The sequence below is a fragment of the Porites lutea genome, chromosome 5, assembly GCF_958299795.1.
Source record: "Porites lutea chromosome 5, jaPorLute2.1, whole genome shotgun sequence".
NCBI classification, from domain to species: Eukaryota; Metazoa; Cnidaria; class Anthozoa; order Scleractinia; family Poritidae; genus Porites; species Porites lutea.
Window position 1 is genome coordinate 40,871,942 of NC_133205.1, and position 24,335 is coordinate 40,896,276.

Sequence of the window (24,335 nt, forward strand, 5' to 3'; positions counted from 1 at the left end):
TCTCACCAAGGGCACAGACATCAGTATGCAATATAAATGCTGGAGATTCTATTTTCTACCATGACTGTTTCTGTTTTTCCTTATTTAGTATAATTAGAGACCTTAGGAATCCAAAATGAGAACAACTACAAGAACAAGATTTTCACATAAGCAGTGCGTGTGCAAGTGCGTGACCATCATCATTTTGGCGGGAAAATACGATAGCCATCGCCATTCTAGTGCAGGTTATGGTGTTGTAGTAACGGAAACAATTTGTCAAATGTTAAAAGTTTTGTCATTTCGCGATCCGGAGGGGGCTTAACTTCATTCAATAAAAATATCCTTGTTAACTTTTCTGGTGAAAAAAGTGAAATGAAGCCTGCGAGTGTCTATTTTTTGAGAATATGCCCGAAAAACTTCAAGTCAAATCTTGTCCTCGTCATTATTCACGTATGAAATGTTTATGTTGAATTTTATCCAGTTTCTCCACTGGCTCAAAACAAAGAGCATCATGCAGAGTCTTGGAAAATCATTGTGGAAAAAAAGTTGTTCCCCTGAAAAACAAAACAAAGTCATTTGTACACAAAGGAACAAGCAGCGAAGTTTTCTTCAATGATTTTCTTATTTTTGCACATGATGCAAACTTGACTTTTGAACCTGTAATACTGATCAAATAGTTCATGTGAACAAGTAAAAATGCACACAAATTTGAGCCAACTGACAAACTGGCGTAAACTTCATCATGGGCCCTCTAGGTTTCTCTGGACTTAGTTTATGACTTATAAGTATCTGATTCTAAGACAACTGTCACGTCTACGGGAGGGAGAGGATCTGGCTAAATTTTGGGTTAAAAAGTTGAAAACCAAGCTTTAGTTAAATAATGTTAACTTAAATTATACAACAACTCGTGTTTTTCTTTCACCTGAGGCGATCTTCATCGTCACTTTGTGATCCTCCAGGCAGCACAACATGGACACCACTTCGGCCATGTTTCTCTCCATCTCTTCTTGAAGAGGATGGCTTAAAAAATGTGGATTCAGGTCTTCTGTGAGGAGCTGACCCTGATCTGGGTTTACCCTGGAAAAATGATTTCGAAAACTTCAGCCAAGAGGGACCAACATCAATAGTTTTTACATACATACATGCATACATTCATTGTGACTCCCTTTACAGGGCTTTTACAGGGCATTAAGAGATCAACTGAGTTGAGTGAATTTCGTAAGCATTTAAGATCTTTTAATCTTATCAACTTAAAAGCCAGTTGTAAGTGTATTATTTTTGTATATCTTAGGGTTTTTTCTATATCTTAGATTTATTTTTTTTTATCTCAGGGTTTTTAACTTATTCCTACAATTTTTAGTTTTTAATTAATTCAGTAGGACGCGGGAGGGTGTTGCTTTGAACGTTTGAGCATTCACGGATATATTATTTTTATTTGTTTTTATACGCGTATGATCTTTTAAATTATTTTTATTGAAATGTATTGTATTATTATAAGTTAGTATTTTTATTGTCATATGTTTCATACATGAGTTTCCAGCTCCAGTGATTGGGACAACCCCGTCCCACATATTGACATAAATAAATTGAATGAATGATTGATAATTGATTGATAATTGATTGAATTTGTACCACATGACCAAGTTTCCCCTTTACTTATCGTTTACTGGTCATTATTTCTACTCATAAATTAGCAGCTTCACGCAATTTTTTATCCAAAAGAATTGTTTTGAGCTGTTTTTATCTGCTCATTTTCTATTTTGGGAAACTCCCAACTTGAATCTGACGTTTGACATTTGCCATATACGTGAAGCTTAAACTCCCTAATATAAATTTTCTCCTAACAATGCAAGAGAAAAGGTTATTAAAAAACCAAAATGATCACGTAAGGGAAATGCTTTGATTTTTTATCAAATTCTCCTGACTAATTCTTTAAGAAAAGTATGGAGACCAGTCTCGAGAATTTGTATGCGGATAGTAGAAAGCATGCATGTACATTCAGCTATATGTCTTGTTTCATCTGTGGTTGGTGTTACCAATGAAAACTGCCACAAACCTTTGGAGGGGCAGGTCGTCTTGATACTTTTTGAGAACCTTCGGAATCTAGAGAAATGGGAAAAATTAATAATTATTTGAGGATAGAAATCGGTCCAGAGAGATAAGCCACAACTAGAAATATCAACGAGCTCTCTCAAAAAGTATCCAACTTGAAAAGTCCAACAAAATTAATATCATAAGATAAAAAAATGTAAACATTAGTCTTGTAGATCTCCACAACTCTTTAGCACATGTGTAGGTCTAGAGTACCTGATGAGAGTGACTCTGTGGCCACTTGGCGCTTCTTTTCTCTTTGAAGTCTGGGAATATCCTGAAAGTCAATCAACCAACCAATTTACTCACAGAGTCTGTTAATCAATGATCTAATCAACTAGCATATCCACATACCTGCAAAAATATCTAATTATTCTGTCGCTAAAAAGATGAAAGAGAAAGGTATATGGATACATGACACAGTGTATAAAGGATCCCTGAAGAGTTATACCAAATGGTACTTTGTTACAAAAAAACCAGGACACAAAACCTTGCAAATCTTTTTCTTGAAAAAAAGGCAGATAATAATGACCTAAAATTTTGTTCATAACAATGTAAGCAAGGTAATAAACATTTTTAATTGATAAGTTACACTTTAATGTTTTACCTTTTCAGAAGCCTGAAATCCTTTGCTTTGCTTTTTAGTTGCAGGTAAGGCAACAGTTTCCTGAATTTAAAAAAAAACAGAGATTTTTTACAGAAAGTATGTTAAATAAAGGATTCAAAAAAAGACCTAAGCAATAAATCTCCATTTAAGAATAACAATTTAATTTTAAAATAATATAACTTTTATGGTAACTAGTAACACTGGTAAAATGAACTCACTGCTTCATTCTCTTTGAATAATAGTGAGATCACAGCTTATATAGTTTCCTGAGGGTAGTTACATTGCATATACATTTAAGTGGTAACCTCTTTATTAAGGGACACAAAAAGTAAAAAAATGCATGAGTCAAAAATGACTGCTGGTAGTTGATGATTATAAGTATAAATAAAGTAATTTTCTGTAACAGGATCTTTGACAGACAAACTGTGAGTTACAGTGTATTCAAGCAGTGATGGTGTTTTTCTAAATGAAAAGTCATCAAACAGTAATCTGAAATCTTACCGTAGCAACAATAAGTTTAGTAGCCATGTTAACCAGTCTCTCCCTTTCATCTCGACTAACATGCTGAGGAGGGGATCGTCTTAGTATTCTCCTTGGTTTGCCAACCACATTGACAGGGAGTTTTCTGAAAACATAAAATGCACTATAAGTCTCATACTTTCCAGATGTTAGTGTTTGGCTCTAGCTACCTACCGGTACCCCCCTAGAGTGCCATCTTGCTGTTTCCAAATGAGCCCCCTTTGGCAAGTATAGATATATCGAGTAACATCTTTCAAATAACTTGTTATTATAATTTGTATGATAGATTTAATGCTTTTGCTCCACTGTGAGATAATATTGGATTGTCCCAGCCAGTCATTCATTGACTAATGTTGTTGCTGTTGTTGTTGTTATTATAGAAAGAGGTACAAACTATTAATAGTAGAAATGGTGGTTTAAGTTCAGGCTCTTGTCAAGAGCATGTAGCACCCTGATGTACGAGAATAACTCAATTAATAAAAAAGTATATTGACAGCAGTACAACTTGTTATACGGTCGAACCTCTCTAATACGGACACCAAAGGGACAGAGCGAAGAGGTCATTATGATGACATCACTTTTATGACTCCACTTACAGTTTTAAGTGTTGAGTAGCTAAAACTAGGCTCATACTCGTTGTTAAACCACATTTAAAGTAATTAATGTGAAGTACAATTCTGAAAGCGTCTTTCGCTACTTTGCAAGTGCAGTTAACAGTAACTAGAACTTACAAAATCTAATAGAGAAGATCTTTATGCTATATGTAGTTATTGAAGCCTTAAAAAAGTCAGTTATGTTCCTCTGTGCATACTGGACTCTATATCACCTTGCATAGCTCATCAGCCAGACTAGACGGGATTCACCCTGTGCAGATTCAGGTGATCAGGATTCGGGTTCGGCACCTGATCACAGCAGTGTCCGTAATAAAGAGGTTAAGTTTATATGAATTTACTCTCTGGGGCCAAGATATATATATATATATATATGTTGCATAAAAAAACGGTCCTTGTAAAAAAGCGTCATTTTTATGTAAAAAAGCCGCTTTTTTACAAATTGAGCGGTTGTAAAAATACTGCTTTTTTACAAAAATATATTTTTGTAAAAAAGCAGCTTTTTTACAAATTAAGCGGTTGTAAAAATACTGCTTTTTATGTAAAAAAGCTGCTTTTTTACAAAATATATTTTTGTAAAAAAGCAGCTTTTTTACGTAAAAAAGCTGCTTTTCTACAAGTTACCTGGTTGTAAAAATACTGCTTTTTTACAAAAATAAATTTTTGTAAAAAAGCAGCTTTCTTATGTAAAAAAGCTGCTTTTTTACAAATTAAACGGTTGTAAAAATACTGCTTTTTTACAAAAATATATTTTTGTAAAAAAGCTGCTTTTTTACAAAATATATTTTTGTAAAAAAGCTGCTTTTTATGTAAAAAATCTGTTTTTTTACAAAAGATATTTTTGTAAGAAAGCTGCCTTTTTATGTAAAAATCCTGCTATTTTACACAAATAGACCATTTGACAAACCCATTTATCGAAGACAGGCTGTTTTCTATAGCATGGTTCGAACTTTTTCGTGCGCTTCTCAAACCGTAGATTATAATATATACGGCTAGTCACGTTCACGTTCCCGTGTCCCCTTTATTGTGGGGCTTTTAAATTCCCTTGTTAACTCGCTGACAGCCTTAAAAATTTACGTTCTTTTTATTCTTTTTATTATTTCTTCTTGTTTCCTTTGTCATTCAATTTTCCAGGACCTTCTAATTGTTGAATGCGAAGAAGGAACAGGCAGTAATTTCATTTGTTATGCTTATCGGCGGAGGTCACGCACGGCAGTAACTGCATGTTAGGCAATAACAGAATAGCTGGGTTGTTCACTGTCTTATTTATAAGCAATGCCTGTCACAATCTCTTGCAGCAACCAAAGCCTTCTATTCTCTCCTTCATTGCTACTTTCGTTTAAGCCGAAAACTGTACAGAATATTGTTCTGTATTATTTATCTATTTTCCCAAGGTTATCAGCTGCAATAATCGGTTTAACTGTCAACAAAATACTTGGCTATAATGCTTTGATGGTCTTAGCAGTGGACAAATAAATTATAACTCCATTTCCAGCATAAAATCTTCAGCAAGAATCAATAACAGCAATTGTTAGGCAATTTCCTGTATTATGTATGTTGCGCTAGACTTCTATCACGGGATTCATGCTATGTTGAAATCCATGTTGATGAATGCAAGAGTGTCATGTCTGCGTTACAACTTTAAGCTTTCAACATGATGTAGGAACATGTTCAGTCGGCTAATCAAGCAAAGGGAAACGCTAGCCTATGGCTACAAGCGTACATACACTCGCTTGTTAGTCTAATTTTTGCAAGACACAGAGCAACTTGTAAGGCCATAGAAACAGCGGCCGATTCGTTTGTAAGAATTAGGGACTATAAAGACGTCTGTAACGTACGGCAATGCGTGTTTTATTTTAGAGATCGAGAAATAAGCCCGAAAACACTTGTAAAGGCTAAACAACTTTAATATAAACACAAGCTGAATTCGCCAGCAACATTTAGTGTAGGACTGTTTTTTTACAAAATATATTTTTGTAAAAAAGCTGTTTTTTTACAAATATATATCAGTGTAAAAAAACAGCTTTCTTACGGTACCGTTTTTTTACACAACATATATATATATATATTTAGTATATACACACTCAGTGATCTTGGTAATTCAAGCAATCTGATTGGTTAGCTATCTCGGACTATGACGTTATATTCACCGCGCTAGGCGGTGAATATAAAGTCGAACAAAATCGCTGTCGTGAACTGGGTGTTTTGCCAAAGTTTCAAAGTAAAACCTTTTTGAAAATACACGAATATCCAAGTGCTGATGACTTTGAAGGCAAGAAAAGACTTCATGGTGTTTAAACAGCGTGATTTATTGTGAAGTGGTTTACTTTAGCTGACTTTTTGTACGCTCGAAGCTATGTTTACCACTTCAGAGGAAAACGAGGACGCTTTGTCACTGTTTTGTGATTTCGGGATTTTCTCGCAAGACCAATTTTGCCTATAAATAGAGGTTAATTTATGGAGAAGAGAGGAAGGCAAATATTTTCGAAAATTGTACGTGCCAGCAAGTTAACAAGGCAAAGAACTTTGGAGATAAACAACGCTCACCTTGATCGCGGCCGCTGTTGACAGCATTTGCAAGAAGCGACGAAGAAAACTTTCTCATTCACGGTGAGTTGACAGAAATAAAGCTCTAGATACTTTTATTCTCAGAATTGGGTAGTAATTTAAATTTTCGGCGTTTTCTTTTAAACCGTTGATGCTAAAGCTTTCAAAACTCGATACAAAAGGATTAAAACTATCACTTGCCATGTTTGAAGATACTGTAAAGATGTAACTTTTGCGCATCAACTGTTTACGGCTTCGTGTTCACGCATGAATTTTCACCCGTCAATCAAACTAATCGTTTTTTTAAGGGTTCCTTTCTGATTCTGTTTAGATCACTTCATGTGAATATACTAAAACAATTATTCACCTCAGGCTCAGTTAATATTGTTGAATAATCCCCTCGACTTCGTCTCGGGGATTATTCAACAATATTAACTTCGCCTTCGGCGAATAATTGTTAAATATATATATATATATATATATATATATATATATATATATATATATGAGAGTTTCGTCGGGACTTAGAAACTGTCAGTAATAGAGTCTGAGGTGTCCATATTAGAGAGGTGTCCATACCGAGAGGATCGACTGTACTGTAATGTTTAAATTTACCATGGAAAAGAAATGATGACTAGGTTCCTTTGAACGGTGACAGCATAGGGGATTTACTTGCATCATATATGTCTTTAGCCATTCAATTTGCAATGTCTTCACACACACATACTTCAAATGTATCATGAGTTACTTCAAGCACTGAAAAAATGCTAGAACTGCTAAACTGCTAAACAGTAATATTTTTCTTTGGAGTTGAACAGTAATTCATAATGTACCTTCGTCGAGGGAAACATGAGGACTCAAGGGAAAGCAAAACTAACTGGTTTCCAGAGGAACTTGACATTAAGTGTTTTGTTATAATTATTTCTACACTTTCACTTCAACAGCAACAAAAGAAACATGAGCTAGCTAGGCTTCATGTTTGTATCGTTGTGTTCATTCATGAAAAAGAAAACTGTCGGTGTTTTTCCCACCTTCTGTCATGCCACTCTCCACAATGCTTTGATCACATGCTGTAATGTATCCCAAGTGGGGTACATTGCTTAAATTTATGTATCACAATCAAGACACATTATTGATTTTAGTCAAGGCCACATGACCAAGAATCAACCAATGGCAGTCCCTGTTTAGTTGAGTGAAAGTCTAGGAATAAAACAATGATTCAAATAATGTACCTTCGCTTAGCTCCTCTCTTTGTCTTCATATACTGGTCTACAGTTATCGTGGCTTGTGGTCGGTGTGGAGGTGGCTTAGGTGTTACCATCTGAGGTATAGCATAAGGTGAGATAGGACCAGGCTTGAGTCTATAATCCACAGATGCCATGGTCTGGTCCATAAAACCTCTCACTGTACCCTCGCGGGCATCTTGGTTCCGAGCTGTGTGCATTTGTTGCAACTGCTTCTTTACGTTATTATTGTGAAAGTAATGCTTTAAGCTTCTGTCATGGATTCCATCATAATCTAATGTTGGACCCTAGATTTGAAATAAACAGCAAATAATGATCATAATTATTATATTTGTTGAAGTTAAAGCTTGAGGAATGTTTTGAAATAAGAGTGGTCTTGTTGAAAGCCAATTAGTTGACTAAGTCAGAGTGTTTTTGACACAACCCCCCCCCCCCGGTCCCCCCAAAAAAACAGCATTAAAAACAATGTTTGGCTTGCAAGCAAGTAAAACATGCAGAAAAATGTAGAGTTCAAGTTTGTCCAGAAGTGCAAGCAGAAGATGCAACTTAACTGCAGCTGCCAAGCTGCCAGCTCCCAGGCCTTCTTTATGCAGATGTTGTATCTCTAACAGCACTGCAATGATCTTCTTTACATTTAATTCTTTATCCCACAGGTCTAATATGTGATATTCATATGTTCATTATTTGAAATCAGCCTCATACATGTAAGTCAGCCTTGCAAATTTTCACATACACAGACTCAACTCAATGAAGCTTATTTATTTGGTTTTTGTTATTAAAAAAGGACCATACAGTGTGTATATCCATGGCTGAACTTTCTTCTTCCTCAAAGCAAAAATTGACCTGATACGTGAAAAACAAGGAAATGGCAAGCAATTCAAAAGTAGACATGGATTAAGGAATTGTGATGAAATACAATTTTACATAGAGCGGTTTTCATTTGAGTGTCGAAAAGTAATTGGTTTTGCACTTTCTACACGATGCGATTGGCTTAAAAGATTCGCGCCACCTTTTCATCCAATCAGAAGTAAAACCAAAGCCAATTGTGACGCGCTCGCATGCATTTTCCCGCGCTTTGCGTCAGCCACATGTAATTACTGCGAGTTTTGATTGGTTCAATGTATTGTCTGTGTCCTATGTGATTGGCCAGAGTAATTACTGTGGTTTTGGTTTTACGACACTCAAACGAAAACCACTCTAACTAACCATTTACAATCATTACATTAGTTTGTGTTTTTAAACTTCAACTTCAGGATGTAACACATAAATCAAACTGCTAAACTTTAAAGAGTGGTTTGATATGAAAAAACAATTCAAATTCTTACAGCTCTTAAAGGAACTGGATCCTCTCTGGGATAACATGGCCCAGATAAATCAAAACCATCTTCTCTTCTCTGAACATCAAGATAATACTTCCTACAAGTATGCAAGAGAGAAAAAAATGCGTTAACAGATTCTATTAAGGCTATAAACATAAACTGTAAAATAGTAAACACTAAGATGTTAGTGATACTAATGATGAAACCTATAATTACCCATTGATTGCCTAATTTTAGTAATGAAAACCAAAAAGTTATAAACAAGGAGAAGACTAAGTAGCAAAAATGCATGAAATTTGGTACATAGCAAGCTTAGTATTCTATAGCCATACTTCTCTTGACTTCCATACTCAGATTCTCCAGAATCAGACACTGTTTCCAGGAAGTGAAGGCAAGAATTAGGGCACAAAGGACGATGATTAAAAGATTTCCTTGAAGTTCTCTTCATGTATTATTCCAGAAAAGGAAATTACACAAAAACATTATCAAGTTCAGTTCACAAGTTCCAGAAATGTAAAATCACTAATTTGAATTACAGAGTAAGTTCATGAACAACACTGTACTGTGGTCAGAGTCAAAATAAGTATTTAACAGCTTGCAAGGGAATTGCAGTGTAAAGTTTTGAGACCATGGAAACATGCCAGAGGAGTAAAATGTTGGTTTACAATAAATAATTAATGACTTAAAAAAATGTAGCATTCCACATAGATCATTCTCAAATTAAATGCCAGGTTTTTGTAGTTTCAAAAAAAAAATACTTTGTTTTTCTGACTTAGAGTTTATGTATGATACTTAAAAAGTTTGATTTGTTAATATTTCTAAACAATCCTAAGGGAATTGAATATGACATAAATTCATTGGTTAGAGCTCCAAACAGGAACACTGATAGTTGCAAAATGAGGCTGAAATAATTAATTATTAACAAAAATAGGTCTGCTAAATGAAAACAGTCTTTCAAGATCTTCCTCTAATTGGTTATTACTGATAACAATACTCTTCTATCATTATTACTGACCTACTTAGGTCAGCAATTTCATCCCTATTGTAGAAACTATTCAGCTGACTGAAACATACATCGAGCATTTCTTTCAGTTTTCCTAGTTTCACTCTCTGTTTTCAAAACAACATACTGGGCATAGTTAGTTGATATGCACTTTATAGGGGAACACCATTTTTAAAAACTGTATCCTCATTAATTTCAGTTATATTTATAAATATATGTGCTTTTATAGCCTGTGCTAGAGTTAGATGCCTTCTCGATCCAATTCTTGACAATTGGCATCTGTTAATGGATTGTTTTAAATAATATTGGCTATATGACTGGCAGCTGGCTGGTCAAGGTTTTTCAAATCCCTAAATGGTCATTAAGCCTAATACGAACTTTTAACCATATTCTTTGTCTCCCAATCCTTGATCGATAAACCTAGATCAGTAGTTCACTTTATTTACCAGTAGCAGGGATCCATATTCCCAGAGAACTTAAAAACCTCGAAAGACGATTAAGATAACTTCAAAAGTCATCCTTTGGACGAGTGAGGTTTTGCTTAACCAGAAAATCTTTTCAAAAATTCTTATATGGTTTTATACATTTTCCCTGTGTTCTGAATGCTTACGTCTCATCCACTTAAAAACTTTTAGAATAATGGAGAATAAACAAGCAATGAAATCGTAAGTTTGGGCGCCATCTCTGATGGTGCAGCATTTTCTAAGAAACGATCACTCGCTCAGTCTATTGTGAAGTACTGCATTCAGAGGCCATTCGTAGAAAATGTGACTGCACTCATCAAGATGTGGTGTTTTTAGAGGGCGTTTCGTTAATTGCCTTTGGCAATATTTTAATAATTGCCTTTGGCAATATTTTACTCACTCGCTGCGCTCGTTCGTAAAATATTGTTTTTGCCACGAGAAAATAAATTTCATATCTTCAAGCCGCCGTGTAATGTTCTTTTTATTATATAGACATGCTGATGACGGCTTTTTTGATGATTTTCCGAAGATTTCCGACCACCTTCCGAAGATTTCCGAAGATTTTCCAAAATTGTTCGAAGGCCAGGCGAACGTTCCTGAACATTTTCCGAGAATTTCCGAAAATTTCCGAAGATGTCCGAAGATTTCCGAAGATTTCCAAAGACTTTCGAGGAACACCCGAAGATGTTTCGATGATACATCAACGAATTCAAGTACAATTTAAGAGACAAACTTGATATCAATGAAATCATCAATAAACTCACGTGTGAGATTATGGAAAATAAACCACTCGGGTCCCGGATGTAGTTTTTATGAATTTTACGAGTGGTATATTTTCCAGTAAAACACTCGTGTCTATATAATAAACAGATGTATATCATGGCCATGCTGTCTGCACTGCTAGTACAAGCTAGTCGAACAGCATTTTTCCTTGATTCTCTTATGAGCGATTATTTTATTTAAATTTCAGAACAGGTTAATACGTTTTAAAACGTGCAACAAATAACGCAAATATTACTTGACAGATTGAGTTGAAAAATTTAAACTTAGCCAAAGATCCATTGACGTGATCGGCCTTACTTACAAGTTTCTCGAATAAAGAAGGAAACAGACGGCTTTAAACTTAAAGCTTGACTTCTTTACCCAAAAATACACTCACATTCAGCTTATAACAGCTAGTGCTGATTGCAATCGAGTCGGAAATTAATCTTAATAACTTAAACTAATTAAGCTTGGTAGTGGTGGCTGATGAAAAGAGAACACTACCAAGAATACTTACAATTTCTTTGCCACAGTTTTCGCAACTGTAGCAGAACTCATTTATATTTGCCTCCAAGCCTTCTTGCTCTTGTCAAATCCGTTGCAGTACCATGGAACAACACAGGAATGAAATGAGAGTGAACGAAACAGACTCAGCTCTGCAGGAGAGTTTGGAAAATTTGATCTTGATTAATTAAGTCAATTCGTTCGCGCGTTTTCACAATTTCATCACCTTAAAAGCAATGCTATCCTTTTCCGTAAAGAGAACTGAAGTTATCTAGTCATACCAATAACACCACAGCCCACTGCAAAACACAATTCACTGATCCTTAAAAATTCACTCAAAGGCGTCGCTAAGTACGAAGTATTTACCCGCCGCTGGCCTTAACGACGATCAAAAAACATCGATAATCATTCGAGCGTGGCGACGCACAAGTCGATAGATAGCCGGAAGACGTAATTATGCCATATTTAGGCATTGTTATGTGAAAACAGTGCACTCTACAAAAGTTACTTTGTAGTGTGGCGATTTTTGCATCCATGCTTAGTAGCTCAGACTGCTTAAAAAAGCTATCTTTTCCGAGTAGATTTGTTCGCCATATTAGAGGGCATAAAATGTTGTATATTTGGTGTGCGTTGATCGCGGCTTATGCAGCGATGATCTTGTATCTCCGACTTCCTATGGTTGTTTTCCCTGCATTTCTGTTCATAACCTTTCTGGCGTCTGGTGGGCGGAACTTCCCAAAAGTTTTCTTTCGAACGATTCTGCGTGATGTGAGGTACGTTTTTCTCTGATTTTTTTCTAACAGACCATCGAAGGTTAACATAATCGTTTAATTTATGATCGTAATTTGTTAAACATGTACATTATTGATCAACAAGCATCGATCAGGTACTCTACCGGTGTGCGACAAACGCAGACTGCAGACTTGCACAGGTAGACGAGGTAAATGTTGTTGTGAAATGCTTTAACAGATTCCCTGTCCCTAAACACTTAAAGGTGAGGGACAGGGAATCTGTTAGATCATTTCACAACAATGTTTACCTTATTTACCTGCAAGTCTGCAGTCTGCGTTTGTCGAACACGGTCTCAGACAAAAGTGTAGTGAGGACACCTCTACCAAAAGCTGTTTTGTCTTTTCCTTTCTGGCCCGTCTCCTTGTCCTCTTAATGTTGCTTATTACACTAAACTTACCAAATCTTGCACACCAACATTGGGAGAGTAAGAGGACAGTAAAGTGTCCCAACAATTTTGACTGAGACTGTACTTTATCTGGTCTGTAAACGCAGTTAGATAAACGAAATGGTTCATGCTTTTAGCTGTGTGTATATCGAATTAGTATATACTAAAACAGTGGATAGCGTTTTTCGCGCGCTCTGATTGGCTACTCAATCAGTGAATATCCTGCACTATTCACTGATTCACCTCCAGTTCCTCCGAGCGAGCGACGCCAAACTCGCGTAAGTTGCGAGCAAAATGCCTTCCCGGTTTGCTGCCGTAAGCAAACAAAGAAATTTCACAACTAATCAAGCAAGCTGTTTCCGAAATACACGAAGAAGGTGACGAAGTTCGGATTGGAAGTTTTAATAGGTAAAACTTTGACTTTTTGACACGAATTTATCGATAAAACCGGTGAAAAAGTTTTTTGTTTACAAATGCAAATTAAGTTTAAGTCTTGCGTTAATTTATTTAGTTGAGTTGTTCATAAATAAGCTTAAAACTAAATTTAATAATCTTTTTTTATAGAATGATTTTAAATACAAAAAGAATTCACAACTCCTTTTGAAGAAATTTTCCCGCAAGAGCTAAACAAATGCCTTCAAAAGTTTAAATTGTCGGCAAGAAAAAGCGACGGCCGCGGCCGCCCGGTCATTACGCGCCAAAATTGTAATCGTTGGCAACAGTATTTGAGTTAAAAATCGTCATTTTTGTGCTCAATTATCTCACTGTTTTAGTACATACTAAAACAATTATTCACCTCAGTGTCGGTGGCTAGTCGTGGATATTTACCTCACTGCTTCGCAGTTCGGTAAATATCCAGGACTAGCCACCTCCACTTCGGTGAATAATTGTTATATATGGATGTACTTGCAGACTATCCAACCTTAGTATATACTAAAACAGTGGATAGTGTTTTTCGCGCGCTCTGATTGGCTACTCAATCAGTGAATATCCTGCACTGTTCACTGATTCACCTCCAGTTCCTCCAAGCGAGCGACGCCAAACTCGCGTAAGTTGCGAGCAAAATGCCTTCCCGGTTTGCTGCCGTAAACAAACAAAGACATTTCACAACTAATCAAGCAAGCTGTTTCGGAAATACACGAAGAAGGTGACAAAGTTCGGATTGGAAGTTTCAACAGGTAAAGCTTTGTCTTTCTGACACGAATTTATCGATAAAACCGGTGAAAAAGTTTTTTGTTTACAAATGCAAATTAAGTTTAAGTCTTGCTTACTTTATTTAGTTGAGTAGTTCATGAATAAGCTTAAAACTAAATTTAATAATCTTTTTTATAGAACGATTTTAAATACAAAAGGAATTCACAACTCCTTTTGAAGAAATTTCCCCGCAAGAGCTAAACAAATGCCTTCAAAAGTTTTAATTGTCGGCAAAAAAAAGCGACGGCCGCGGCCGCCCGGTCATTACGCGCCAAAATTGTAATAGTTGGCAACAGTATTTGAGTTAAGAATCATCATTTTTGTGCTCAATTATCTCACTGTTTTAGTATATACTAAAACAATTATTCACCTCAGTGTCGGTGGCTAGTCCTGGATATTTACCTCACTGCTTCGCAGTTCGGTAAATATCCAGGACTAGCCACCTCCACTTCGGTGAATAATTGTTATTTATTGGGATTTTAGATAATTGAGGAATCATGCCAGCGCTGAAGGGGTGAGCTGCTAGGGCAAGGCCTAGGATTTCACAGTAACAATTGTTCCGGTACCGTGTTGTTACCCTGATCTTAAAATAATGGAACTGAAAAATAGTTTCCCAGTGACATGTCCTGATATATTCAGACTGAGGGATCAAAATATGCCATGGTCATGTATACTAGGATGTTGTTTCCTTAGTTAGTAAAATGTTAAATAAACAACTGGTCAATAAATTTAGTTTTTTCCCAACCACGTGCATTAACCACTCCTTGCAATTGACCAAGGACCCAAGCTGTGTTTACAAGGTTCTTCAATTGGCAATCAATTTCAGAGAAGTACAGTAATGATTTTCACTTATGGTATATAACCAATGTCACATTTTATTGACATTGTTTTGTTTCATTGCAGGGGTATTTTTCTTTATTCAAAGGTGATTTATTACACCCGCCGTTATAAAAGAGAAAAGAAAACAGTTCCTGATATATTTCAACTAACAGTCTCCAAATATCCTCAAAAAGCTGCCATAATATTTGAGCAGAAAACTTGGACATTTCAAGAGGTTGAAGACTATTCCAACAGGATAGCCAATTATTTCAAGGCACTGGGTTACCAGAAAGGAGATTGCGTGGCTGTTTTATTAGAATCCAGCCCTGAGTTTGTCTGTGCATGGCTGGGACTGTCTAAACTTGGTGTTGTTACTGCTCAAATCAACACCAATTTGCGGCTTGATTCACTTTGGCATTGTATATCCGTTGCCAATGTAAAAGCAGTAATTTTTGGATCTAATTTCTCAGGTAAAAAAATCTTGGCCAAAATTACTACTATTCAGTTTATCCTGCAACCTAGCCCTCCATCTGACTATCCTAAGGGGTGAAAAAGGCTACGCACAAGCTACACTAAACAGGCAAAGCAAGGCAGGAGGGTGTAACACTGGTGAAGGGTGATATTTTTCAAGTCTCACTCCCTTCCCAGCCAATTACTTTTCACAGCTTGGCCATGAGTGACCTTCTACGCTCACAATTTCCCCAAGGAGAGCTTGCTTGCAGTGTGTTTCCAATTGTTTGGTATTTGTACTCAGTGAAATAAAATACAGTCTGTAAAGTGCCACTTATAAGCCTTGGGCTTCTACATCTTCATAGGAGGGCTTATAAAAAAAGGGGCTTATTTTGATGGGGGATTATGACCTTAATAGAAAAGCGCTTCAAAACAAGCTATATATAGCAGTACTGATAAAAATTATACATTTTACATTTACGACAACAATGCAGTTTTTAATTGTTAAGCTTCAAAACCCCAAGTAAAAAGTAACTAAGCATTGCATACACTTTTATTTTTGCTATTACAGGTGCTATTAAGGAAATCCAGACCAGAATTCCAAGCATAGTACAGCTGTATTCTTTAGGAGATTCCCCAACATTGCCTTCAGCGACAAATTTAGGAAAAGAGCTTGAAAATTGTTCATCCGTAGCACCCAATGTCACTCACTCTAAATCTATTGCAGGTAAGTAAAGAAGGCAAAAACCAAGCAGTTTGTAGGAAACTGCATGTATGTGTTCAATTTTATCCTTGGTTTAAATTTTATTTTCTTTTGTTTTTGGGTATGGTGATGTATGATAATGACATGATAATGAGTTTGAAACAAAAAGAAAATAACAGGTTTTTGCAGAATTTATGATGGGTTAGCTGTTTGTAGAAGTATAGGTAGAACCTGCATTACCTGACCAGAGCTCCCAGCTGAAACCATCGCAGCAAATAGAAAACAAAAATTGGCAACTAGAATGGGAACTTAAGTCATGCAATTTGGTTACCTGTGTTCAGCTGTCATGTACTACCGCATTAATTCGATTAACACCTTAAATTTTAGCATTTCCAATTCAGCATTTATTCAAGCGTAGCATTTATTTCAAAATCACTTTTCTTACATCATTGACACAGGGTTCGTACAAAGTCTTGAATTCTTGAAAAAGTCTTGAAATTTGCCCAGTAATTTTCCAGACCTGGAAAAAGTCTGGAAAATGGTAAGAGGTCTGGTAAAAAGTAAGAACCCTGCTGACAACAGTTATTGTAAATTGTTTGTAAATATTATGTAAAGTAAGGTTTCCAATGTCTCTCCTATTTTGCTGAGCGGTCGTCCTTCTTTCCTCAGAGCCACCCACAGTGAGAGAAAAAAGTAAAATTATGCAAATTAATGGTAAAAAGGAGGAGAGATTGGGGCAGAGAGAGGAAAAAGGATGCCCTCGGAGGTTTTATTGTATTTTGAATTACCATAAGTGAAACAGAAATGCCCGATTAGTCGGCTACTTGTCAATCTGTCAACACCAAAAAATCTCACTCTCAAGGGAGTCAGTGTGGCTCCAACTTTTGTAGAACATGGTGACCAGACAAGAACTGCAGTCACTGCACTCCAGTTTCCAAATGGAAACGGAGATCTGTTAATGGATTAACTAGCCCATGCTTTTGTGGAACCTGAAGTATATTCTTGATCAAAATATATCCTATCTAAATTTCTGTACATGACCACGAAAGGTGGTCAACCATAATACTGTATCGCCAGGCTTCTTTGCTTTTATGCTTTCTTTTTCCTGTACTTTGAGGAATCCTGTTTTTTACAGAGTTTCGGGATTCATTACGGTAGTATCATTGCAATACCTCACAGATGAGAAGAGATCCAATGTTCCTAATCAAACAGCAGTGAATACCCTCGTTCCTCGTGGCTTCGCCACTCACCCCCCTTGCATGCTCTCAATCTACTGTGACTCAAAAGAAAAATAAGAGAGAGCTCACAATCTAAATCGTAAATGTCTGGATGGTGTAAATTACCAAGTTGTACCGAGTTTGTTCTATTATCCTCCAATAAGCGCCACATTCTTTCGATAAGGTGCAGCATTTATTCAAGGGCGGCATTTATAGGTAATTTTGCTTCAATCTACGGCATTTTGTCAAGGGCTGTGTTTAATCGAATAAATACAAAAGTAGGTTTAGTTTGATCGTCGGGGTGAACATAGTCCTGAATAGGACTGTTGTTGTTGACGGTGACTGACGTTTTGACAACCTGTGCGGTAGTCATCTTCAGAGTCAAAGCGAGACGTTGTATCACGTCAGTTGATGGTATTATACTGTGGTTATTGATCTGATTGGTCAATTACGTCACGATGTTATTGGTCGTCTGTCAGTTAAGCTGTGATGTTATTGGCTATGAAGACTCGTAATCAGTAATTGGTGCGTTTCGATCCGTCTATTGTCACAGTTAACCTTTGAAGTCTCAATGGTTACCAACATCAATTTTCTCCTAACAATATCCATAGATTGTCAAGAGATTAGGTTATGAGAGTTAATAAAATGATCATCTAGGAGAAAATGCTTTGATCTTTTATCAAATTCTCAACACATTCTTAAAGGAAATATGTAGAGATCAGTTTGGAGAATTTGTATGTGGTTATTGGGGCTTAAAGGGTTAAACAGTCGTCTATTGTTTGTCAAATTGTCAGTTCTCCAGTTGTTCTCTCGTAGTTAGTTTTGCTTGATCTCGTGCTTTTATTAGTTTTGTTCATGGTCCCAAAGTACCCGCAAAATAGGGGTTAACTGTCAGTAGGACAGTCATTGGATTTCTCTTCACCTCTCTTGACTGCATTTGTCCTCTGTGGGTCTCCTAACTCGTGTACATTCTCTTATTCTTTTTAGATAAGTTACTGTATATTTATACATCAGGGACTACAGGATTGCCGAAAGCTGCAGTTATAACAAATGCTAGGTATGTACAGACTGCCTGTGTAGCAAGCATTTCCCTTCAAATTCATGGAGAAAGTTGGGAGGAGAGCAAAGAAGAGGAGTGAATGGAGAGGGGTGGGAGGTTTCCTCTTCTCGCCTCCTCTTCCCCTTCAATGTTAATTCTATTTGGTCAGAGGCCTGGTCTCATCTACCCAAGAACATTTACAATTTTACCATCCGCTACATCAACAACTCCCTTCCTACACGTAAGAATATGGCAAGATGGGAATTATTACAAAGTCCTGATTGCTCCTGACTGCTCCTTAATCCTGAAGCACTCCTTCATATTGTCGCTGGTTGATCACTTCACCTGGAGACAATCCTTCCCTTCATTGCCATTCAACCTGGAATTTAATGTTCACCCTTCACTCTATGCCGATGTTAATGGTTTTCTGAATCCTTCAATAATAACCGGTGAAAATTATCATCCAGATCTTCTTTTCCTAATTCAGTCCAAGTGCCTACATGTTCTAGAATAAACAGTTGGTTTTGAGTCTAACCTTAATAACAATGCAGTGCGTAAAAAAAACAGATCTTGGTCAAAGAAATGAGCAGAAATTACAGATGTGTGAAATTTGTAAACCTCTCCATGAGCTCCCTTGGTGTTTTCTATGACAAATGTTCCACTTTCTTAAACATTGGCATTGACAAAAACCAGCAACATTATGTGTCAAAAAAATGATAAATGTAGCCATTAGAGTAACATATTACATCTTTTGTTGTAGAAATAGGAATTGGGATAGCCCAGACTTAATGACATTTTGATTTTTGAATAATTCAATCTCAAGCAGCCAATTGTAACTTACCTATACGTAGCGAGATTTACAAATTAATGTACATTCAAAAAGACAAATAAAGTTTCCATTATTTAGAAAGACACTGGTATTAACTCTTAAGGAATATACTGCTTTTAGCTGGAAACCAAGTTATTTTAATACCCCACCTCTCTTTCTTTTCAGGAACATTACATGTAGCTCCACGTACTCCTTTATGACCAATTTCTTATCTTTTAGATACTTTAGGATGGCATATGGGATAACATGCGCACTCTGCGTAAGTACAGAAGACATTGTTTACTCCTCCCTGCCCCTGTATCACTCTTCTGCTGGCGTCCTCGGTGTCGGGCAGTGTCTCATTAATGGATGTACATTGGTTCTGCGACGCAAATTTTCTGCCAGTCAATTTTGGGATGATTGTGTAAAATCAAAGGCTACGGTAAGTGCTGTCATTTTTCTTTTATTTTTGTGTTTGGTTTGGTCGGGGCAATGTGGACACGTTTTGCATGGGCAAAACTCATACTCCAGTCAGTACAGTTGCAACTCTTACCCTTTTATTGTTGTAATCACGTATGAGGATGTTGTGGCTTAATTTCATCCTAACCTCAATTAGTCTTTATTTGTTTTGTGCATGTGTGTGTATGTAAGTGTTTGATGTTGAGTAAAAAAAAAGGAAAATAAAGTTGAACCACAGGGATATTGAATCTATGGACAAAATTATGTTAATAATTTGACCATAATGAACCTGTACGTCAGCGGTTCTCTTGCGTTGTTTGTGTTATTCATGCTTCATGATTTTACTTTGAGAGCACTAAGTGCTTAGCAAAAGAGCTCGTACTAATTTTTCATGTTCTTAAACTGTTCTTGCTCGTCAACACGTTATTTGACGATGGAAACTTTTATGAAGGGGTCGGAAGGTTCATGGAGTCAAACACAGTCCTAAAGGCAATACCTTCACTGTTATTTTTTCTTGTGCGTTAGATCGTTCAGTACATTGGTGAGGTTTGCCGCTACCTTTTGGCTCAACCTTATCGTCCTGCTGAGAAACAGCATTCGGTGCGCTTGGCCTTTGGCAACGGTCTCCGGCCTCAGATTTGGGAAGAGTTCCAGTCCCGGTTTGGCATCAAACAAATTGGGGAATTTTATGGCTCAACTGAAGGAACTGCCTCCGTAGTCAACATAGACAACAAGGCTGGTGCTTGTGGTTTTGTTTCAGAGATTGCGCCCGCTATCTATCCTGTGACCATTATCAAAGTTGATCCTGACACGGGGGAAATAGTGCGTGGAGCAGATGGACTGGCTGTGAGAACCAAGCCTGGGGACGTTGGACAGATTGTTGGGAAGAGCTCAAAAGGTATTTTGTTTGACTTTATTCGTGCTGATTTTTGCGAGGCTTATAAAAAATTTTGTGAAATTTAAGTCCCACAAAAGAAGCGAAGTTAAATTGTTGTGATTTTCGTTTTGTTATTGTTCTGTTAAGTGTTGACTTAGACTCTTTTTATCCTCATTTTGTTTCTTTCATTACGACTTTTCTGACAAATCGCGAAATTCAAGTTTCGCAAAATGTACCTCTCCCATTTTCAAAAATTATGTGACCGGGAATATTAGCACAAATTAATATTTTATTCTGTAATAAACACCAATTTGGCCTACTTATTACTAAGCTTGAAGCTGCCTTGACTTAAGTCACAGGTGTCCCAACTGATCCTTTTCTTTGAGTCACATGTGACCCAACTGACCCCTTTTTTTATGTCACAGGTGACCCTTCTAATCGTTTCGAAGGCTACCTGAACCCCGTGGAGACTTCCAAGAAAGTCGCCCACGATATATTCCGTAAGGGTGACACGGCCTTCCTTTCTGGAGACTTGGTAGTGAGGGATGAGTTGGGCTACATCTATTTTCGCGATCGAACCGGAGACTCGTTCCGTTGGCGCGGTGAGAACGTGTCCACAGCTGAAGTCGAGGCGATAATGAGCAAAGTACTTGGTCTTTGTGATGTTGTTGTTTACGGTGTCTTGGTACCCGGCTGTGAGGGGCGTGCGGGTATGGCGGCCATTGTCGACCCAGACAACAAAGTTAATCTTGAAGGTTTGGCTACTAGTCTGAAGAAATTATTGCCGAGTTACGCCTGTCCGATGTTTCTTCGGATTGTGCATAACGTCGACATAACTGGTACATTTAAACTTCAGAAGAACAAGTTAAAGAGTGAAGGCTTTGATATAGGCCTCGTGGAAGACCAGTTATACTACTTTGATTCCAGAGAAAAATTGTATATGGTTCTGGACGAGGTCAAATACGAACAAATTATTCGAAGCGAAATCAGAATGTAAAATAAAGTTAGAAGTGCAGGCGCCCCAGGTCACAGGAAGTCAATTTATTTGGAGCTGAAACCTGTCTATGCCTCATTAATCTTTTGGCAGGTGGGGGGAGGGGATTTTATGCCTTCTTGTCTTTCTCCGCCTTTGACGCGATGTGGATACCAAGTATGAAAGTAACACCTTGCCTTGTTCTGGAGAAAGTAACCATGACCGTGTTGTCTTCCTGTGACTCTTGAGTGATTGTAGGCACATATGAATCGTGAACTGACCGACTATGCTGACGACTCTTATGACTAGTCCTTTAAACTGAACGAGCTTACTCTCATGGACTGGAGATCTTACGCAACCACGACGGCGACGGCATAGAAAACGTCACCTAGAAAGTGCATTACTTGAACCTTATCGCATTTATTCAAACTCGCTGAATCTGTCAATGAAAGCAAATTCGCCGTCGTCATGTTTACTTCCTACATTAAAGGGTGCATGAGGAAAATTTCGCTTCGTAGTCGCGCAGTGACGGCGACCTGGCCGTTCTCGCTGCCGTCGGCGTCGTCGTTGCTGAAACTCCTCTTTAGCTCACTTGAACTATTTTATATGATATTAACGACCTCTTCCAATTTGCTGTCCACAGACGTTTTATCTTTCGAGGAATTTTGCGAATGCGTGCCGTGGGAAAAAACCCAAACGTAACCCCCATCTGCGAGCAGTCTAGTACTACTGTAGCGGATTTTGTTTTGATAAGTACGCTTGGCATTATAGGAGCAGATCATCTTAAAATCAGTTAGGCTTACCATAAATCCTCTATCAAGCTCCCTCTCTAATAAATCCCTCTTTTTAGGGTAAGAAAGTTATTAAGCCCCCCACCTCTCCTCCCTGGATAGACTGACTTGGTGTAGCTTGTTCATATGCTAGAAGTTTGGATTTCTAGGGTCATGTGCTTGAGCATTTTTACTTTGCGTTCTAGTTCTTTATAGAGAACTGATACATCTTCTGGTTATTTGAAAAAGGAGTATGGTGCCCCATTTCGGCAAATTAATGAAGCCCCCCGTCAAACGTTTTTGAAATAAATAGAGGATTTAAGGTATTACAGAACACAACAGAACACGTAAATTTCGCATATCCATAATATAACTGACGTAAAGGCAAGTATTGTACGTTAAGCATATTTTCCTCTGTAGGTAAAACCGGAGTTTTGACGATATGTAACTATGTAATGTCTGTAATATATCGCTTTCGCCTTCACCAGATAAAAATAAGACGTCATTGGCCAATCAGCATTAAACCACATATCATACTTAACAACCCTTTGTCAGGTTGAATGACATGCGATTAGTACAAGTCTAAACTTTTGTTTCTTTTCGTGAAGGCTAGGTTTGCACTAATGGAGATTTTTCCCGGAGATTTTCCCAGATTCATAAATGTTTCCGAATTTATTGCATTTAGAGTATTCGGATCCACGGGCGCTTACAGACATCGTGACACGTCAGTTGACTCGAAGCTTAGCGTGCTATAATCTGAGGAAAAAAGCTTTCCGATTTAGTGAAAGCAGGTTGTCACAGTCACAAGCAGAAGCGGGAGAACTAGCATTATCAACAGTTTGCCATTCCGTTTCTGGTACCGACTCCGACAATCCGTTTTACTTTCTTTTAATCACTGTCTCTTAGTTCGCGAGTAACCTGCCCCGCTCAGATGTCCCTCTTGTTTTGATTTTCCGTCGAGCGAAACGCACTGGTGAAAAATGGCCACGCGCTCACACGCCTTCGTGGCAGGCATTCGAAAGGAAAGGGGAAAGAAATTTGGGCGCACCCCTCGCGCTTCTTGCGCGCCCGAAATCCCCTTTCCCTTCCCTTTCGAACACCTGCAACGCAGGCTACGCGCGCGCCTGGAGGTGCGAGACAGGAGAGGAGCTCTCTCCTCTCGTAGCTTTGAGGCCCGCGCGCGTACCTACCCACCATCTTTGTACGAAAACATGAGACGGCACGCAGGGATCTCCTTTTTTCTGGGTTAGCTAAGAACCGTGAAATGATATTGTCACTTTTGGGGAATCGTTGATATCGCAGCACAACAGTGATAACTTGTAATAAGGTGGGCTATACATATAGAGCAGCCGGGACAAATACAGTTGCTCTACTGAACAGTTTTTGTCCTTTAGTCTAAGAGTGCAACGACTTCCTCTTTCTTCTTTCACTCTCACAATTATTCCTCTCCGTTTCATTCAAAGTCGGGCTTGGTTACCCACCCTAAACAGCATTTTGGCGTCAATTAGGTCAAATGGCCGCAGTTTTCGTCAGCCAAGGTTTAGCAAATCCAGTCATCCGAAAAATTGACCAAACCCTTTCGTAAGCGCCCCAGGAAGTTGTTGGCAAATTGCGCGTTTCGGAAAGGTGGCTACGCTAAAATATTCTTGCCCAGTCCTTTCTCTAAGTTAAAATCGTTTTTTAAAAAACTTTTAGTTGAGAGCTTTAGATTGTAAGACGAGGACGACAACGAGAACGAGATTTTCTCAATACTAAGTAGTATACCAACAGTATTTTGGCGGGAAAATGTGGTAGCCGTCGTCATTGTACCACGAGTTTTTGCGAAATTGTCGTAGTGGCGAGAAAAAAGTTATCAAAAGGTAGGAAATTTTATCATTCAGCGATCAAGTGAGGGCTTTACCTCTCTCAACGTATACCTGCCAACTCTCACGCCTTAGGCGTGAGTCTCACGCCTGCGGGTTGAAAACTTCGATCTCACGCCGGCTCACGCTTGCGGGCCAATTTCTCACGCCTGATTGAAAAATGTGAGTTGTTGCCGTCTTGCTTGACAAAATTTCCAAAAATATGTTAACTCAGACCCATGTAAGGAACGAAAACCATGTGTAAAATGAATAAATGACAACTGACCTTCCTCGCGATCTCTGATTTTTGAAGTGAAAAGCACTAGGAGCGAGCTCGCGTTTATACGCGTCCTAAGAC

At 37.8% G+C, this 24,335-nt stretch overlaps 2 protein-coding genes across 3 annotated transcripts in view; one reads left to right on the forward strand and one right to left on the reverse strand.

The window, feature by feature from the left end:
* Window positions 1–11,999, reverse strand: part of LOC140937675 (uncharacterized) — a 25,760-nt gene extending 13,761 nt beyond the window's left edge. Inside the window, exons 1-9 of one of the 2 annotated variants that reach the window (XM_073387236.1) lie at window positions 11,932–11,999; window positions 11,664–11,802; window positions 8,924–9,014; window positions 7,587–7,885; window positions 3,179–3,302; window positions 2,678–2,737; window positions 2,287–2,347; window positions 2,036–2,082; window positions 902–1,056 (exon numbers count right to left, since the gene is read on the reverse strand). In XM_073387236.1, coding sequence (XP_073243337.1) covers window positions 902–1,056; window positions 2,036–2,082; window positions 2,287–2,347; window positions 2,678–2,737; window positions 3,179–3,302; window positions 7,587–7,885; window positions 8,924–9,014; window positions 11,664–11,704 — 878 coding nt within the window. In that variant the 5' untranslated portion in view covers window positions 11,705–11,802; window positions 11,932–11,999. Of the gene's footprint in view, window positions 1–901; window positions 1,057–2,035; window positions 2,083–2,286; window positions 2,348–2,677; window positions 2,738–3,178; window positions 3,303–7,586; window positions 7,886–8,923; window positions 9,015–11,663 lie in introns of both variants that reach the window. The other variant, XM_073387237.1, reaches the window with a different exon arrangement.
* On the forward strand, window positions 11,997–22,680 carry LOC140937676 (long-chain fatty acid transport protein 4-like). The gene is made up of 7 exons (XM_073387238.1): window positions 11,997–12,423; window positions 14,925–15,310; window positions 15,862–16,017; window positions 18,198–18,267; window positions 19,298–19,499; window positions 20,042–20,414; window positions 20,819–22,680. Exons 1-7 carry the CDS (start codon window positions 12,185–12,187, stop codon window positions 21,388–21,390), a joined length of 1,998 nt encoding a protein of 665 aa, XP_073243339.1. The 5' UTR covers window positions 11,997–12,184; the 3' UTR covers window positions 21,391–22,680.
* The last annotated feature ends 1,655 nt before the right edge of the window (window positions 22,681–24,335 follow it).

What these genes read in the sequence shown, in the direction of transcription:
- LOC140937676 (XM_073387238.1), top strand. Translation starts at nt 12,185, where the DNA reads ATGCTTAGTAGCTCAGACTGCTTAAAAAAGCTATCTTTTCCGAGTAGA. An exon ending in TTTTGGATCTAATTTCTCAG is followed by an intron (nt 15,311 to 15,861) that starts GTAAAAAAATCT and finishes TTGCTATTACAG; the next exon opens with GTGCTATTAAGGAAATCCAG. An exon ending in GCAGTTATAACAAATGCTAG is followed by an intron (nt 18,268 to 19,297) that starts GTATGTACAGAC and finishes CTTATCTTTTAG; the next exon opens with ATACTTTAGGATGGCATATG.